At 49.0% G+C, this 18,474-nt stretch overlaps 2 protein-coding genes across 3 annotated transcripts; one reads left to right on the plus strand and one right to left on the minus strand.

Moving 5' to 3' along the window:
• Positions 1-6,580: 6,580 nt before the first annotated feature.
• On the minus strand, positions 6,581-8,282 carry BANF1 (BAF nuclear assembly factor 1). 2 transcript variants are annotated; one of them, XM_021685556.1, is made up of 3 exons: positions 8,188-8,282; positions 7,357-7,494; positions 6,581-7,106 (listed from the first exon to the last, which is right to left on the minus strand). In XM_021685556.1, the coding sequence occupies exons 2-3, from the start codon at positions 7,477-7,479 to the stop codon at positions 6,960-6,962; spliced, it is 270 nt and encodes an 89-aa protein (XP_021541231.1). In that variant the 5' UTR covers positions 7,480-7,494; positions 8,188-8,282; the 3' UTR covers positions 6,581-6,959. The 2 variants fall into 2 exon arrangements, with proteins under 2 accessions (XP_021541231.1, XP_021541232.1); XM_021685557.1 differs by lacking the exon at positions 8,188-8,282 and adding an exon at positions 7,909-7,972.
• A 293-nt stretch (positions 8,283-8,575) lies between these two features.
• EIF1AD (eukaryotic translation initiation factor 1A domain containing) lies at positions 8,576-13,148 on the plus strand. Its single transcript, XM_021685555.1, has 6 exons — positions 8,576-8,867; positions 9,929-10,108; positions 10,255-10,363; positions 10,465-10,573; positions 10,745-10,795; positions 11,301-13,148. Exons 2-6 carry the CDS (start codon positions 10,022-10,024, stop codon positions 11,443-11,445), a joined length of 501 nt encoding a protein of 166 aa, XP_021541230.1. The 5' UTR covers positions 8,576-8,867; positions 9,929-10,021; the 3' UTR covers positions 11,446-13,148.
• The last annotated feature ends 5,326 nt before the right edge of the window (positions 13,149-18,474 follow it).

Genomic DNA, 18,474 nt, shown 5'->3' on the forward strand with positions numbered 1-18,474 from the left:
TTTTACCGGCTCCGGGCCCCGCCCTCCCGGCGCCCCCGCCCGCCCCGCGCCCCCGCTGCGGGGCCGCCGCCGGGGAGGGCTGGCGGAGCCTGGGAGGGCTGAGAGGCCGCGTCCCTTCTGCCCGAGTGGGCGGTGGAAGGCCCCAGCACACCTGTGTCCCGCGATGCTGCCCTGCCCTCCAGGGACACGCCCGGTTCGGTGAGGGAAAGGACAGTGACCGTCCCCAGCAAGTGCCCACCATTCAAACAGGTCAGGGAAGGCTCAACCGGTATGAAAGACCCGACAACTACTAGCCAACTGTTACTACTGCCACCATTTACTAGCTGTGTAACCTGGGAGAAATTACTTAATGGCTCACTGCCTCAGTCTCCCTCTCTGTAAAATGGGTTGCTGTGAGGACTCATCAGGTCAAGTGCTTGGAGAAGGCCTGGTCCTATACAAACAGTAGGAAAGGAGCCTGGTGCGCTGAGCAGGGCGCAGTTTGACCCTCACAGCCAGAAATGGGAATTAGTAAGGTTTCCACTTCGCGAAGAAAGAGGAAGAAACCAAAAGCAGAGGGGAGAACAAATTTGCCCAAGGACACCAGGTAGTAAATAGTAAAGATGACACTGGCTTTTGAGCCCAAGCAGACGACTCAAATCTGTGCTCTCAAACCAGACTGAGCCCACAGGATGAGGATGGCCAGGAAGTGGGGCGGAGCTTCGTCGTGGCTCTGCCATTTACTGACTGGTGACTGGGACAAGTCCCTTGGCCTCCCAAGGTCTCACTGTCATCCTCTGAGGAAAGGGGACAACCCTCACCTGCTAAGGTTATTCTGACGTTAACGCCTGGGACTGGGCCACCCATAGGTGTTCAGTGCAGGCTGGAGGCAGCAACAAAATAGGGCGCTGAGGTTTTTTTTTTTTAGAAAAATCTGGTTTAATAGACAGCACTGAAGTAGCTCCCACGAGAAGAGTCTGAATCTTGGTGGACTTCCTTATTCAGGTTTTAGAGTTCAGTGTAGCTTGTACTTTGAATCACATATTGCAGAGGGGAGGTGGGGCTTTTTGCCCTGGGACCCTGAGGTCTTGTCAGTGCTTAGGGCCTCCAAGGATCTTGCTTGGGGCTTGGAAGAGGTAGCGGTTTACAGCACCTGACAAACCGTTGGTAGCTATTATGATGATGGATGATGAATATTCTAAGCAGGCATAATTTCTGATGATGAATATTCTAAGCAGGCATAATTCCGGGCCTCTCTGAACCCCAGGGCCAGGAAGGGCAGTGATTTCCTCTCAGGGAGACCTGGACCAGCTGCTCCCCACCCCCTCGGCCCAGCTGTGAAAACCAATCTGGGATTCCAAGGAAGAGTCACAAGTTGCAGGCTCAGGTGTCTGCCTTAAAGGGACAGACCCCAGTTTGTGGGAGAGCTGGCTCAAGTGTGGCTTAATGAGGAGGCCACGGCCAGGCAGAAACCCAACCTCAGAGAACCCGGGAGGGCGTAAAGAGGCTCAGGACGGCTGTGCAGGGCAGAGGACGGAGAGGCAGCCCCCCCCAGGGGCTCTCCCAGGCCTGCTTTGCCATTACTTAGGAGCTCAGCCATGGCCACGCTTATCTCCAACAGCTCCCTGGAAAAATAGCCAAGGCCTGGTCTCTGATTCACTAAGGGCCAATGGGTCCCTAGCTCACTCGCCCCTACCCTACCCATCACTCCTTTGCACTGGTGCAGACGAGGACCACAACCTAACAACCTCCAAAGACCTTTCACCCACTGGTCTATCATAAGTACTCTTCGGTAGTAAGCCTCAACCTCATTTTTTGGATGAAGGAAGTTAATCAGAGAGGTCAGGTCACTTGTCTAAGGTCACACAGCTAGTGTGGGCGAAGACGGATGGGGAAGGGAAACCAACAATTACCGGCTTCTATGTGCCGGGCCTTGCACCGGGGCCTCCACACGCTTGCTCATCCTCACAACCGCGTGGCAGAAGCTGTTTTACTAGGGGGTTGGGGGGGCCAAAGGAAAAGTGTCAGTGGTGGAGCCTGGTGGCACCCACGTGTCAGCATCCTAGCGGGTGAGTCCTAGACCTCTCCATGGGGATATGAGGTTGGCTGTGTACGGGGAGGCTCCCTGGGGACAGGGGTGCTCCAAGAGGATGTTCTCAGGGCTGTGGGTCTCATCTGAAGAAGCGCCCTCAGCCTGGACTCCATCCTGCTTGGACCCCTCTGACTTCCAGAAGGAGGCCTGGGCCAGGTATGTGCTCAGGATTGGCCACCCCTACTGGCCATGGGGCGCGGTCTCCATTTTTACTGTGGCCCGGGCATCCCAATCCAGATTGCCCGTGGCACCCCTCTCTTGCCCCTGGCCGAAAGAGTCTTGCTGACCAGTGTGGGCCCTCGACAGCCTCTTCACCCTGGGATGAGGCTACTCAGGACTTTTGTGCTGCCCACAGAACCCTCTTCTCCAAAACTTAAAGCTGGGCCACGGATATTCCCTCCCCCAGGGCTCTGCTCCCTTTTCCCTAACCACATCCCAGGAAGGAGACGTTAAGGCAAGGAAAGCTGCGGTCCAAGGATCCAACCGTGATTAAAAATCCCATCTCTGGGGGCGCCTGGGTGGCTCAGCTGGTAAGTGTCTGCCTTCGGCTCAGGTCATGATCTCAGGGTCCTGGGATCGAGCCCCACATCGGGCTCCCTGCTCAGTGGGAAGCCTGCTTCTCCCTCTCCCACTCCCCCTGCTTGTGTTCCCTCTCTCGCTGTGTCTCTCTCTGTCAAATAAATAAGTAAAATCTTTAAAAAAAAAAAAAAAATCCCATCTGTGGAGGAGTGCTCCTAAGTGCCAGGGGCTTTAGTTCATTAGCTGCTTGAATCTTTACAAACCTGCACCAGGTGGCAGAGGAGATGAGGCTCAGAACAGTGAGCAAGTGGCTCCAGGTCACACAGCAAGTCAAGGAGGAACTGAGACCAGAACCAGGTCTGGCTGGCTCCTTCAGGCTATTATCAGCCAAGGCCAGGAGTGACAGTAGAAAGAGCCCTGGGTCCCTGCAGGGAGGGGGGCAACAAGGAAGGAGGTTGATAGTCATGAGCACAGACTCTCAGCCTTTCACACCATCGGGTCTGCTACTGGGGCAGAGTGGGAAGGCGTGTCTTGAGCTTGGGTCTGTCCCGTAGTTTCTCCTTACTTTCTTCCAGGGTCAGCGGGATCCCTTTGGGACCCCAGAGCACGGGATTTGGGTTCACTCCAAGCTCTGGGCCAGATCCAAGCACTCATGATTAGACTGGCTGAGGGGGTCAAGGTCTGGCTGGGTACAGCAGGGAAGGAACACTGGTCAGTATTTGCTGACTTCCACGTCCCCTGGCCAGGCACAGCCTGTTGAGCAGTTTGGAGGCTGACTTTTTTTTTTTTTTTTTTAAGATTTATTTATTTTTGGGGATGGGGCAGGGAGAGAGGGAGAAACTGTCTTAAGCAGACTCTGTACGAAGTGCAGGGTGTGACATGGGGAGCGATGTGGGGCTCGATCTCACAAGGCTCGATCTCACGACCCCGAGATCACAACCTGAGCTAAAACCAAGAGTCAGATGCTTAACCCACTGCGCCACCCAGGCGCCCTTTGGGCTGACATTTAAATAACTTCCCACGAGTCCCCACTTGGGTCTGCTTTCTCCAACATTCTGGGCCTTGGTCCCTTCTGTCCTGCAGGCTAAGTTGGGGCTGGATCTCTGAAGCCACACTGTCACATGGTACATTTTAGATGCCCTTTGTCTCCTGCTGCTCTAGGAGTGAACCAGGAACTTGTGTGGGATGCAATAAAGGGCCCAGATAAAGGGTTTCAACCTACTAACGTGTCACAGACACTGCCTGAGCCCCAAGCGAGAGATGAGAAAGCAGACTCCAGCTCCTTCGGCCTGTGGGCGACACAGGGAAGAGCCCACAGGGAGGAAGAAACAGGCAGCACATCCCACAGTCTTCTGCTGGGTGGATCCCAGTGCCAGAACCACGAGAGGCAAAACCTGACAACCAGCACAGGCAGGAGCCACAGGAAGGGTGTCGTGGAGGAGGGAGTCTCCATTACCTAAAGAGACAGTCCGGCAGTATCAGGACTGAGGTAGGGGAAGGCCATGGCCCGCCAAACTCCTGCCTAAGCAGCCCAGGCCCATGTGACAGCATCACAACACAAAGGGTCAAGGCTGAGGGGACTCTGAGGTGACCCTGGACCCATCCAGGAAAGCATCAGAAACAGACTGAAACTCTAGGGACAGTCTGAATTACCAGCTCAGTCTGGGAGTCGGGCCGGCGCCCTCCCAGGAAGTGGTCTGTAACACAAGCTGGGCCCTGCTCTGGCCACCTGGTACCCTCCCGGGGCAGCTGCTCACTTTCCAGACCCGGTCCTGCACTGAACCCTCATTCGTACTCTAACCATCATGATCTCCAACTAATCACATAATCGCTCTATTCCTGGGGCTTTCCTTTTGGTTTCCTTTTTATCCTTCTACTATTCGGAGATGTAGCTAATATTCAGAAAAGCGCACAGAACCTATCTGCTTAGTTAGCAGATACTTAGTCAATGCCCGTATTACCACCACAAGGGTCAAGACATGGAAACTGCCACCCCCGCCCCCAAGCCCCCTACTCCTCACACCTGCCTCCTTCCCACAAAAGTCATCACACTTCTTTCTACTATTGGTTTTTGCAATAAGCATTTCCTTGCTTTTTCTAGTTTTACCACCAATGGAGATTACTGAGCAAGAATCCACTTGTCAGCTTAACGTGAATGGAATCACACTATTTGACGTTTTGTTTTGTTTGCTCAGCCCTGAAATTCACCTGTCATTTGTTCGTTTTCACTGGTATGGACAGCCTTGGGGGCTGTTATAAATAAAGCCGCGGTGAACACGCATTCAGGTCCAGGTGTACGGGCGTCCTTAGAAACAGCCCCGGGAGTGGAACCACCAGGTCATGGGACGGGTCTTATCTTCAACTTTACTAGAAAACGCCCAACTGTTTCCCCAAGGGTTCAGGCCAATTTACACTCCCACCAGCTAGATGGCAGAACCTGTTGCTCCATTCCCTTATCAGCACTTAGTATTGTTTGACTTTAGAATTTTTGCCCGTGTGTGTACAATGCCATCTCATTTGCGTTTCCGATTACCGCTGTGACCGACCACCATTTCCAGAGCTTATTCACCATCTGGGTATTCCTCTCGTGACCACCTTACGGGTCTTTTACTCTCTCTACTGTGTTGTCTGCTTCGTCTTCATCATAGGTACCTTCCCTGGATGCAGTCCCGTGTTGCTGATGTGTACTGCCAATATCCTTTCCCACCCTAGGTTAGCGTCGCCACCCTCTTCCTGGTCTCTTTAGACAAACAAAATTTCCTTTTTTTTTTTTTTTAAAGATTTTATTTATTTATTTGAGACAGAGAGAATGAGAGAGAGAGAGAGAGAGAGCACATGAGAGGGGGGAGGGTCAGAGGGAGAAGCAGGCTCCCTGCCGAGCAGGGAGCCCGAGCAGGGAGCCTGATGCGGGACTCGATCCAGGGACTCCAGGATCATGACCTGAGCCGAAGGCAGTCGCTTAACCAACTGAGCCACCCAGGCGCCCCAGACAAACAAAATTTCTATTAATGGAGTTTATTTATCAAATTTTCCCTACTCTGAGATAACAAGAAACTCCTCATGGTTTCCCAATTTTTGCACTTAATATCTGTCATTCTCTCCTCACAGGACTGTAAACCCTCTGAGGAAAATTCTGTAAGCAAGTAGTTCCTCAACGATGCTCCGCGGAAGGAATGAAATCCAAGCAGGACTGGGTGCGACACAGCTAGCATTTCATCTGATCTTACCACCTCATCTTCCAAGTGGGGAAACAGAGGCTCGGAGAGGCCAAGTGACATGACCAGGGAACAAAGGGCCCTCAGGTACATGGGTTTTGAGTTACATTTTGAGAACCAACCTGGCTCCTTCCTAGCAGTAAATCCAGTCAAATTACTCAGTCTTTCTGAGCCTCTGGTTTCCTCACCTATAAAAGAGAAAACAATTACTTATTACTGTGGGAGAAAAAAACGTTTACAAAGATCTTAGCCATGAGCCTGGTTCATACTGAGTGTTCAACAAAGACCAGCACAAAAACGTACCCAACAAAAGTGTAGCTCACTCGAGCCCCCCTAGCTGTGATGTCCATGCTCTTTCTGCCTCCCTAAGAGAGCGCCAGGCAGACAACCAGAGTCCTGCCCACTCCTCCCAGAGGCCAGGTGAGCACATGACATTTGGCAGGTGAACTCCAACCCACATTTGATCCACCCTCTTCCTGGTATCCGACTCCCACTGACTTTTCCACCAGGTGCTGCCTAGCCCAGCTGTTGACTCGGCTGACATCTGGAACATCACAGCCCACCCAGATCCCAGGAAGGGATCAACCCACACTCTCTGCCAGATTACTAAGGGACACTCCAAGGCACCCGCCTGAGGCCCATGTGGCTAGGGTGGCTGCCCTCCAGAGTGGGAAGGAAGCTGCCAGTTTCGATCTGCACTGATATGGAGTGTGGCAGACCTGATCAGTCCCTGGGGAAGTCCCAGCCCACCTGCTTTTCAACACATGAAGCCCAGTCATGAAAGCCACTGACTTTATTGATTTAAAAAACTTTACAAGGACAGTGACTATTCTGCCAAAAAAGGAGCCAAATAGCATAAAACAGACCAGTGGGGGCAGGGGGTGAAGGAAGGGCCAGGAATCCACTCGGAAAAGCTGATAATTGTTGACACGAAACTGGGAGGGGAAGAAGGGAGATGCATGCAAGAGCGAGAATTTCAAAAAAGTTGAAATGGTGAGGGGAGAGAATTCCCAAAAGACCTTGAAGTACATCAGAAGTGAGTACAACAACAGCAATCTCTTCCTTTGTAGAGGACAAGGGAGGAGTCCCCATGCGGCTGCAAACTCTGGAGACTCAATGCTGGGGCTAGGGACTGGGGGCTCCCCGAGAGAGCCTCACAAGAAGGCGTCACACCACTCTCGAAGGCACCCGAAGCAGTCCCGGGACTGCTTGGCATTGGCACCACATGTGTCCTTCAGCCATTCCCGGAAGAGATCTTCGTCTTTCTTTAGCACCAAAAACTGGCCAAGGACCACATAGGCCTGCAAAACAGGCAAAGTAAAGGGCATGCTGCTTATTGCTCTGTGGGACCAAGAAAGAACAGGGAGGCCACTTTTATGGCATTCAAAGCACATGAGCCTTGGAAGTAGGGCAGGCTGGGGCTGTCTCTTCAGATCACACGCCACTCGCCACCCCCAACAGCTACACTCACTTTCCTCAACCCCAAAGTGCCAGGAAATATGGTAGTCCGCCACCCCCAGCCCTTCCCAGGTGCATGCAGCCACCCCACACCTTGTCAAAGCCCCTTTCCTCCAGCTTCTTGCCCAAGACTTCACCAATCCCGGCCAGGCTCCCCACGGGCTTTTCCCCCATGGGCTCTGCCACGAAGTCTCGGTGCTTTTGGGAGGTTGTCATCTTGATCAGCTTAATCTGGGAATCCCAAGAAAAGGTAGTTAGGGCTGAAAACCGGGAACTCCCAAGGGCCCAGTGCAATGTTGTTAAGAGAAAGCGAAACCAGCCATCAGGGCTGCTAACTCAACTCTCCTCAGTTCACGGATGTGAGAACTGAGGTCCAAGAAGAGCCTTTTCCCTGCTACGCACAAGAATGGTTCTCTGCGGGAACTGGGTTTTCGTGCTGCCCCAGAGGAAAAACCAGCCTGCCCGCTCAGGTGGCGCAGGCGGGGTAGTGGGAAGATTTCCCAGAGTCGGTAGCCGGGGCCCTCCCTGAAGCTGTCACTCCCTCTGTGACCTTGGGGGACTAAGAAGGCACTGAACCCGCCTGGAGCGGCTCCACCGCCTGAAAGGCAAAGGAAAGGTCTCTCGGGCCCGCTCGCCCACACGCACCGCTCACAGAGCGAGAGCGCGCGGACCGGAGCGCGCACACCTGCTCCTTCAGCCCCTCGGAGTCCCTGCTTGGAGTCCCGCCCCGCCCCGCCCACAGGCCCCGCCCCGCCCCCTCCACGCGCCGCCGCGCCGCGCCCCGCCCTCTCCCCGCACAGCGGCCCGGGCCCTCTCTGAGGGCGCATCCTCTGGCTCGCTACGGGGCCAAGGCCCCTTTCTTGCCCTCCTCCCCGCACCCCCGCCCGCCTCTAGCTCAGGCCCTGCTCCGCGGCGAGCGCTCACCGGCAGCTCCGGCTCCTGTAACGGCTCTTCCCGCCACCCGGCTGCTCCCACCGATACAACCCACTAGAACTTTCTTCCACTTCCGCTTCCGGGTCGCCTCAAGAGCCTCCTTTTAAAAAATTCCGAATTGGGCACTTCTAGCCGCATAGAGCCATAGAGATGAGGCCCTCTCGACCTCAACAGAGTCCTTAGTAGGCACCGCTTTCGGGTTGCCTCGCGGGAAGCCTGGCTGCCTTCTATGGTCTCGCTTCTCGGGCAGCATGTCCGGTCTCAGGGAGCTGAAGCCTTCGAGAAAACTCCATTCCCCGCTACGCGGCATCGGGAACTCAAGAACTTAGCCTTGGCCGACCCGGCGAGGGGAAGAGTTAGAGGGACGGACAAGGCAGGGGAAGGTGGCCGATAGGCTTCCGAGTTAGCGCCGGAAGTACGATGCTCGGAAGGGTCCGACTCGGGAGGGCTCGCGTAGTCCTCGTTGCCACGGGCCTGGAGGAGTCGGGTAGGAGTCGGAGGCGCGGGGGGCTTGAGTCTATGTCCACGCCAGCGTCCTGACCGCCGGAAGGCCCCTTTTCTGTGCCCTCGTTGACTCAGCTCCGGAGTGAGTCGTGGGCGAGCCGCTGTCAGCGTCCAACCTGGAGAACGAGGTCGTTCGGGCAGCGCCCGTGGAAGACGAGGGCCAGAGAGTAAGTGTGGGTCTCTGAGCGTCTTTCTTTGCTCTAGCATAGGGAGGCAGGAGGGCAGGGGACGGCAGCTAGAGGTGACACTTCGGAGTTTGCTTTTGGAAACCATCAGCCTCGGTGGTACCAGTCCTTGTCTTCTCAGTACCCACGTCAGAAATCTAGCCGATACAGCCGACCAAGCCGGCTTACCCGATGTTTTATTAACTCGTTCCTGGCTTGGACCATCGCTCTGCGTCTCCTAACTGGCTTCTGACTGTAGTGTGTTTAAAAACAAACAAACAACTGAGCATCTGTGGGGTGTGGCTGTGCTACATGTAGAATGTCCAAACGTGTTGAGGAAAATACAGTTTATCAGGCATTCCTTCCCCAGAGATTGCCAGCATGACTTCTGTAGAACATGTATTTAGGGCGCCTGGGTGACTCAGTTGGTTAAGCGACTGCCTTCGGCTCAGGTCATGATCCTGGAGTCCCAGGATCGAGTCCCATATCGGGCTCCTTGCTCAGCAGGGGGTCTGCTTCTCCCTCTGACCCTCCTCCCTCTCATGTGCTCTCTCTCTCTCATTCTCTCTCTCAAATAAATAAATAAAATCTTTAAAAAAAAAAAAAAGAACATGTATTTAGTTTCTGTGATTATGCCAGTACGAATAACATGAGGGTTTTTTTTTTTAAGATTTTATTTATAAGAGAGAGAGCACAAGCAAGTGGAGGGGCAGAGGGAGAAGGAGAAGCAGACTCCCCACTGAGCAGGGAGCGCACCCTGGAATCATGACCTGAGCCAAAGGTAGAGGCTTAACCGACTGAGCCACCCAGGCACCCCTAACATGAGTTGTTTTTATGTGCCATACACTGTACTTTATGTATATACACTGTACACGATGCTTAGTTTGCATTATTTTATTCTACTAACAGTGATAGGAGTTAGCTACTATTTGTCTCTGAAGCTAGAGAAGAACAGCTAGTAAATAGCCAAGGTAGGATTTGAATCCTAGTAATTAGGTTTTGGAGTTCACGTTCTTAACCAGGAAACAGTCACTCCTCAGTAAAAGGTCTCTCTCCATCTTCAGAACAGTCCCAGGTTCTGAACTGGCCATCCAAGAAACTCAGGAGGAGGAGCTGACAGTCTCTGCATCCCTCACCCCCCTTGGACAGGACCCAGCATGTCTCAGGCCACCAAGAGGAAGCATGTGGTGAAGGAGGTGCTGGGGGAGCACATGGTGCCCTCTGACGAGCAGCAAATCGTGAGGGTGAGTGGCACTGGGCACAAGCTGCTCTGCCTCCCCATTCTTCTACTCCCCTTGGGCCCCTAGGGTGGGGGTAGGGTGCAGCACAGCTTACTGGATATTTGAGCTGACTGATGAGGCTGACTAGTTCTTGGTCTCTCTTGGACCAGGTACTCAGGACCCCAGGGAACAATCTGCATGAAGTGGAGACAGCCCAAGGGCAGCGCTTCTTGGTGAGCATGCCCTCCAAATACCGTAAGAACATCTGGATCAAGAGAGGTGAGAGAGGCAACCCTCTAGGAGATAGCTATTTCCTGTGAGCTTGGCTTTCCCCACTACAAGCAGGATCTACTGTGTTTTTTGTTCTCTCTTACCTGCAGGGGACTTCCTCATTGTTGACCCCATTGAAGAGGGAGAAAAAGTGAAGGCCGAGATCTCCTTTGTGCTCTGCAAAGACCATGTGCGCTCTCTGCAGAAGGAAGGGCTCTGGTAGGGTAGTCCCCTTGGTCATTGGTTGCCTCATTTCTGGGGAGACTGACTTCCTAGCTGTGAAATTGGAGGAGGGAAGATCATGGCATCCCAGGCAGGGATAGCTCAAAACAGCTTTTTTGCTGATCGAGTTTTCCATCCTTTCTGACCCTGGCTCTTCTCTTGGCACAGGCCTGAGGCCTTCTCAGAAGTGGCCGAGAAACACAACAACAACAGGAATAGGTGAGAAGCCTTACGACAAAAAAATACGGGTTCAGGCCTTGGTGCCTTGAGGGGGAAATAGAAACATTCTTTCTTCCTATGTAGTGTCCCTGGTGGGCGCTCCTAAATACGTGGTTATGAGTACGGCTTGAAGGTCCGATGTCCTGGGTTAAGATCATGGCATTGCCACTTGTAAATGCATGATTTTAAGCAGGTTACTTGATCTCTTAAGCCTGGATTTCCACATCTATAAAGTGGGAGCTTTGTGAGGATTAAAGGAGTTAATGTTTGTAAAATTGCTTAGTATAATACTTGGTATGTGGTGTGAGTCCACTTAGTGTTAGTTGGTGGTTGTAGAATCCTTATTATTAAAACCAGTGGTTTTAACAAACTTTTGAGGTGGGATGTGAGGTAGTCTTTAGATAGTTTTTCTTGGCCATGTGGTCCTCCTTTGTGGGGCTCCTTGATTGCAGATCTAGTTTTCCAGAGGGCATTGGATTAACCCTGTCCCTTTTCCGCCACGCAGACAGACTCAGCCAGAACTCCCAGCGGAGCCACAGTCATCAGGAGAAGAGTCCAGCTCTGAAGATGATTCTGACCTCTTTGTTAACACCAACCGCAGACAGTATCACGAGAGCGAGGAGGAGAGCGAAGAGGAGGAGGCAGCCTGAGTCCCTGGACCCACTTCTCTTGCTCAGAGACTAGTTCTTGGCTCCTCTGAGCTTGGACATTCTCAGGGTGCTCTGCAGATCTTCCCCCCAGGATGGGGGACAAGCCAGGGCCCTTCTCTGAACTGACCTTTTTCTCAAGGAGAATTAAACCCCTGGTGGGTGATGACTTGTGCTGGTGTCTGAGTGGCTCTCTGGAGGGAGGAGGGTCTTGTGGTGAAGTTAAAAACTGCTTCTTGGTGGGTCCCTCAGGTGCAAGTCCTAAACGAGCAGGAAATGGGAATGGCTGGAACGTTTCCTAGATTCTCTCTCTCATTGGGCACTCAGTAAGCACCAGGCCATGTGCTGTGCCTTCTTGCATGTATTTAATAATAACTGGGAGCAATCCCTCTGTATTGCCAGCTTGCAATTAATACTGACTCAGGCATTCAGGAACACAGCTCTAGGACCTAGTGCCCCCTGCCTCTAAGAGACACTCAGGACGAATTTCATCGTGCCTCGTAAGCTGCTTTTTCTGGCTTTCTAGTCACCGTGACTGCAGGAGTGCCCACCTCCATACTGCTGTGTACATCTTCTGCTTGGTGGCCTCTTTGTGGCTAATCAGACCATTACTCCTCAGCTCTCCTGCAAACCACGTCATCTTTTGAAGCTTTTATTTCTGGTTATATACGCCTTCATTGTTGGCATTGATCTTCTAACCACTGTTCAGACATTGAACAGCTTATCTCCTGGCTTAGAGTCTTCCACCCCTGCTTCTGCTGCCATTTTCTCCATCCCATGGGTGGTTCTGTTCAACACTGTGACCCCCTAGTTCCTTGTCTTCCATTCCAGGCCTGCTGCCTACCTCGGTCACTCCTTGCACCCCTGCCATTGATAGGAATTGCAGCCCCTCTTGAATTCAAATATCTGTACAATCACCACCTCCTGGCTTTGTTGCTTATTTGCTCAACTACCTCCTCTGTATCTTCATCCACAGCCCCTCCCCCCACACATTCTTCCCATTATTGTCCTATCTTCACTTCCCTCCTTGTGCAACATCGATTCCGTCCACACCCTCCACTCAACCTTGTTTCCCTCACCTGTATTTATCTAGTTAGATCTAACCCTGGGCAACCCAGCCATTCACTTCTGTGCCTGTGCTCAAGTAACTACTAGAGAAAACAGCCAACCTAACTCACCTTAAATTCATATTTACAAACCTCAGGTGGACACACAGCACTGCCTAGCAGATCTCTGGGATGTCCTATTTCAAAACTTGTATGTTGTCTATCAATTTCCCCCTTCCCCTGTTAGGTGTTCACCACATACTTCATTAAGAAATGATAGCCATTGGAGGGAACTCTCACCTCCTCGTTACCAGCCCTACAAATGTGCTTATAGATTGTCTTGTCTTTAACTTCCCCATGTAATCCAGTGGGACTTAAACCTTTTCTCTTGTGCTTTGGAGCTTGTCTGTCCTCTTGAGTAAGGAGTTTATGTGAGTTTTGTTTTTTGCCATCCTCTGTAGGTATGTTAGTGTCAAAGGTGCTATGGAATCCCCCATCTAAAACACAGTCTGAAAGACCTGTCGCTCATCGCACATCCTCTCCAGCTACCACTTCATTTTTCTGCTCCTTGTTCACTTTCCTTTATATTAGCTTAGTATAGCTTTAAAAATATACATGTCTATATATTTGTGCGTATGTGTATATATTACAAAAAATAAATTTCAGACAAGTTATACACACACATACATATCCTTAACTCATCTGAAGTTTATTTTTTATGGGAGGCAACTTTTTTTTTCTAAAGGGGTAGTCATTTGTCTCTATATCATCTATTGAATGGGTCATGCTTTACAGATTTAAACTTTAAAATAAACTAAATTCCTGCATACATATGGGTCTCTTTTTGCAGTTTCTCATCTGCTCCGTTGATGTATGTGTACATACCATATTTTATGGCATGACTGGTAATCTCATAGCTCTCTCACCCTGCCCCACTGTTCCTTGAAAATTTCATATTTTTTCTTACATAAGAACTCTAGAAGGAACTTGTCGATTTCCATTTAAAAATCCTGTTGAGATTTTCATTGGCAGGGTTTTCAATCTCATAGTTTGATGTGGAGAAAAATGCTATCTTAACAGTTTTGAATTTTCCTATCCAGAAATGGTGTGTGTATGTGCTTTTGTAAGGTTGTCTTCATATGGGTCTTTCACATTTCTGGTTCAATTTAGTACTAGGAATTTTAGTCATTTGTTGTTATGAATGGGATATTTTGAAATTACATCTCTGACTATCAACTGGCATTTAGGAAAGCTGTCTTTGTTCCCCTAGTTGATCTAATCAAAAAAATTTTTTTAAGATTCTGTTTATTTATTTGACAGAGCGAGAGAGCACAAGCAGGAGGGGGGGGCAGAGGGAAAGGGAGAAGCTGACTCCTCGCTGGGCAGGGAGCCTGATGTGGGGCCCGATCTCAGGACCCTGGGATCATGATCTGAGCCAAAGGCAGACACTTAACTGACTGAGCCACCCAGGCGCCCTCTAATGGAATTCTTTTGTGCTAATAGTTTTTCAGTTGATTCTCTTGGCTCTCTGGGCAGTCCAGTCATGTCCTACTGGTGGTAGCTTTATCCTTTATACTTGTTTCTTTTTAGGGGTCATGGAGGCCGGGGCCTCCAGTATATTGTTGGGTGGCACCCTCATTTTCCTCCCTGTGGGAACTGTTCTCATGAGTCATGTAACACAATTCTTGCTTTAGGTGTCTGGTAGATAACCTTCATTGGGCTAAAAATGTTTCCTTCTGTTCCTCGCTTACTGAAGGCTTTTCCCCTTTATTTATAGTGATGGATCTCGCTGCCTATTGAGATAACCAGAAGTGATGGATTTCGCCGCCTGTTGAGAGAACCAAAAGACTTCCTTTTATTATTGTGCTGCTTTCCACAGACAGGCTTCCTTGTATTGAGCTATCCTTGCAATCTCACATAAGCCCCACTTAGTTTTAGAGTTTATTTCTTTAGGATTTTTATATTTACTTCTGGGACAATTTCACTTCTTATTTTAATGATCTCCCTTTCCCGATTTGGTAACAGCCTTATGCTAGCCTTGTAGAACGGACTTGGAGACATTTAATCTTTTTCTTTGTTCTTGAATAATTTGTAGAACAGGAGTTACTTGTTGCTTCAAAGTTTGGTAGACTTTATTTATAAAAACATCTGTGTTTGGTTCCTTTTTAAGGGGTAGCTATTTGCCTGCCTTTTAATTCTGTGGCCTTTTGTCTATTCAGGTTCCCTATCCTTAAGTCCATTTGGCACTTTATATTTTTTTAATCGTAGTTCATGTGTGTTTAAGCTTTTTCAGGCAAAAGGGTAATGCATAGTATTTGTATTACTTGGGACTTTCTTACCTATAAGTGTCAAAATTTAACTCCCAAATAACAGAAGCAAACTAGGGCTCATTGACCAAAATCTAAGAGAACACCTCTAGGCAGAGCTGATCCAGAGCCAGCATGATTTCGTCAGGACTCCCTCTCATTTCTTTCTTGGATTATCTCCACTTTGCTAGGTGGACCAATCTCTGTCTCCCTCCCATCGTTTTCTTCAGGAAGCTCCACTTTACACTCAGTCCTAATGGACAAAGAGGTCCTTCGTAAGCATCTGTGTATTTCACGGAAGACCATTTGGTCGTCTTGGGTCACCAGCCCTCTCCTGAGCAAGTGCTGTGGCCAGGGCTGAATAAGGAGGATGGGGTAAGAGGCAAGATGAGCCAAGCCTGATCCGTACGTACAACACATGCTTCCCAGGGAAGAGAGTGGTTCTTTTACCGGAATAAGCAGACAAGGTGAGAGCAGATAAAACCAAAAAACATTTGTCCGGTATTCTGTGGATTTTATTTTCTTTGACTAACTTTGCAAGATGTCTGCCTGCATTATTGGCCGTTTCCTTCTGTTTCTTTGGGTTTATTTGCTCATTTCTACCTTACTGAGCTGCATGCTTCATTTCAGTCTTGTTTTCGAACGTATTTATGGCTACAAATTTTCCTCTAAGTACTCCTTTGGCTGTTACCCACTTAGTCATGTGGATCTGTGTGATTTTTTTTTTTTTTTTTTGGCATTTTATCTGTAAGCCTGGCCTTATTTTTTTTTCTCTAGCCCTCAGTGATTGTGTGATTTACCTAATAGCCCCTATTCCCCCCCCCCCAAAACCTTTTCATCTCCACTTCTCCATCTCTTATAAGCCATTTAGCTCCTGTGGGTTGTAGCTTAGAATCCTGGTGGAAGGAGAGTCCTTGTGTTCTGCAGAGTCCTCCTGTTGGCCATTCTCTGAAGCTGAATTCCACTTCTCTCCTCCCAACTTAGTGGCAGATTCCAACCATGAGTGAATAGTCTCCCCAAGTGAGCTGAGTGTTCTAAAAGCCTCTTTTCCTCCATATCGTGGCCAGTCTGGATGACTGGTCACCTAAGAGTACCGACACCTCCTGCAGTTAGGTTTTGGACTTGTGGCCCTTGGGCCTCTGCATGTGTAACACCAACCCTACAGCAGGTTGTTTCCACCGAGCTTCCCCACCCACCTCCTCCCTCCCCATCCAGCCGCCCGTATGCATGTGCCAAGGGCACACGTAGCAGCAGTCTGAGCTAGCCCCGTGTTTTTTCTCCTTGAACCTGTAAACGTGGTAAGAGACCTTGACCGTTTCTCACCGTAAAACCCTTGCATTCCTGGAATAAAACAGTCATGATCTATTTTTCAACATATTGCTGGATTTGATTGTCTGATATTTGGGAGCATTTTGGCATTCAGGCTCATAAGTGAGGTGGTTTAAGTTTTTTCTTTCCCATGCTGCCCTTGTCTTTTTATATCAAGGTTATGCCAACCTTTTAAAATGAGTTAGAGGGTGTTCTCTATTTTCATCACAAGTGTTTGTACCAGATTGGAATTTTGCATTTCTAAAATTTTTGGTAAAACTTGCTGTAAAACCAACTTGCCTGGCATTTTTAGGGTGGGTGGGAAGATTTTTTATACTTTTTTTTTTAAGAGCGAGAGAGCATGTACAGGGAAGGGACAGAGGGAGAGAGAGAATCCTAAGCAGGCTCCACCCTCAGCTCAGAGCTGACTAGGGGCTCAATCTCCTGACCCTGAGATCATGACCTGAGCTGAAATCAAGAGTCAGACGCTCAACCGACTGAGCCACCCAGGCACCCCGGGTGGGAAGATTTTTAACTCTAGATTTTTGTCGATAATAGATTGTTCAGGTTTCTGTTCTTGAGTCAGTGATACTTCCAAGGAAAAGTATTTTCCTATTTCCTCATTTTATCTGTGGTTTCAAGTTTATCACACAGAGTTATTTGCAGAATTGCCTTGTTTGTAATCTTGACTATCCCCCTTATGTCCCTTTTTATATCTAATATTATTACGCTTTCTCCTTCTTTGAGTCCTGTCAGTCTTGGTAGATATTTCTTTATTAGTCTTCAGAGCGCCAGCTCTTTGTTGTCATTCTTCCTCATTGTTACTTGTTTCTATGTCATGGATTTCTGCTCTTTCCCCTTTCCTCACGCTCACTTAGGTTTATTCTGTGGCTCTTATTCTAACCCTTGAGGTTGGGTGCTTCAGCTTTACTTCCTGCCCGCCCCAGCCTGAAGAAAAGGTGAAAGAATTGTGTGCCCTTTGGCGGAGCCACCACTTTGTCACATTTGCCACCTTCTGTTTCTCTTTACACACAACACGCATGGTTTGTACATGGAGTTATGCCTCTTTAATCTCTTTTAATTTAGAACAGAAGCCTTAATGGTTTTGTGGGTGGTTTTTTTTTCCCCATTAAATGGGCTTTTTTGACAAGCTCAGGCCAGTTATCTTATAAAAATGTCCTCCATTTGGATTTGTGTGATTGTTTTTGCCTACTTAGATTAGGGTGTTAGGGTTAAACAATTTTAGCAAAAATATCCTAGAACGGATGTGTACTTATCTGCATATCATAAAGCACATGATGCAGAATGTCCAATTATTGGTGATGCTAATTTTGATCACCTGGTTAAAGAGATGGTTCTAGATCACTTTTCTTTTTCCTTTTTTTCCCTCAGATTTTATTTATTTATTTATTTATTTATTTATTTATTTGTCAGAGAGAGAGACAGAGCAAGCACAAGCAGGGGGAGGGGTGGGCAGAGGGAGAAGCAGGGTCCTGTTGAGCAAGGAGCCCGATGCAGGACTCGATCCCAGGACCCTGGGATCATGACCTGAGCTGAAGGCAGACGCTTAACCGACTGAGCCACTCAGGCGTCCCCTAGATCATTTTTCTATGAAGGTACTATTTTTCCTTTGTGGGACAGTCTTGCCCTTTAAGGCCAAATGTCCTTTGATGCAGCTTTGCTGCATATCATAAATAAATACGTATTTATTTGTATTTAGTTGTTTGTTTGTTTGTTTTTTAATTGAGTCTCGCATCAGGCTCCCTGCTCAGCAGGAAGCCTGCTTCTCCCTCTCCCACTCCCCCTGCTTGTGTTCCCTCTCTCGCTGTGTCTTTCTCTGTCAAATAACTAAAAAAAATCTTAAAAAAAAAAAAGAAAGAAATGAAGCAAGCTTTAAAAAAAAACAAGATTCCCCACCGTAACCATTTTTTAGTGTATTTAGTGTTAAATACATTCACATTTTTGTGCAAACAATCTTTTGTGACTGGCTTATTTCACTTAGCATAATGTCTTTAAGGTTCATCCATGTTGTAGCACACGCTAGAGTTTCCTTCCTTTTTAAGGCTGAACCATATCCCATTTTATGTATAGACAACATTTTGCTTATCCATTCATCCATCGTTGGACTCTTGGATTCCCTCTACTCTTTAGCTATTGTGAATAATGCTGCTATGAACATGGATATATAAATATCTCTTTGAGACCCTGCTTTCAATTCTTTTGGAGATACATCCAAAAGTAGAATTGCTGGATGGTATGGTAAATCTATTTTTAATTTTTTAAGGAACCACCGCCATACTGTTTTCTCTAGTGTCAGCACCATTTTACATTCCCGCTAACAGCACACAAGGGTTCCAATTCCTCCATATTTT

This window comes from Neomonachus schauinslandi, chromosome 11 (assembly GCF_002201575.2).
Source record: "Neomonachus schauinslandi chromosome 11, ASM220157v2, whole genome shotgun sequence".
In the NCBI taxonomy this organism is placed as follows: domain Eukaryota; kingdom Metazoa; phylum Chordata; class Mammalia; order Carnivora; family Phocidae; genus Neomonachus; species Neomonachus schauinslandi.

What these genes read in the sequence shown, in the direction of transcription:
- BANF1 (XM_021685556.1), bottom strand. Translation starts at nt 7,479, where the DNA reads ATGACAACCTCCCAAAAGCACCGAGACTTCGTGGCAGAGCCCATGGGG. An exon ending in AGGAAAGGGGCTTTGACAAG is followed by an intron (nt 7,107 to 7,356) that starts GTGTGGGGTGGC and finishes CCTGTTTTGCAG; the next exon opens with GCCTATGTGGTCCTTGGCCA.
- EIF1AD (XM_021685555.1), top strand. Translation starts at nt 10,022, where the DNA reads ATGTCTCAGGCCACCAAGAGGAAGCATGTGGTGAAGGAGGTGCTGGGG. An exon ending in GAACATCTGGATCAAGAGAG is followed by an intron (nt 10,364 to 10,464) that starts GTGAGAGAGGCA and finishes TCTTACCTGCAG; the next exon opens with GGGACTTCCTCATTGTTGAC. An exon ending in CACAACAACAACAGGAATAG is followed by an intron (nt 10,796 to 11,300) that starts GTGAGAAGCCTT and finishes TCCGCCACGCAG; the next exon opens with ACAGACTCAGCCAGAACTCC.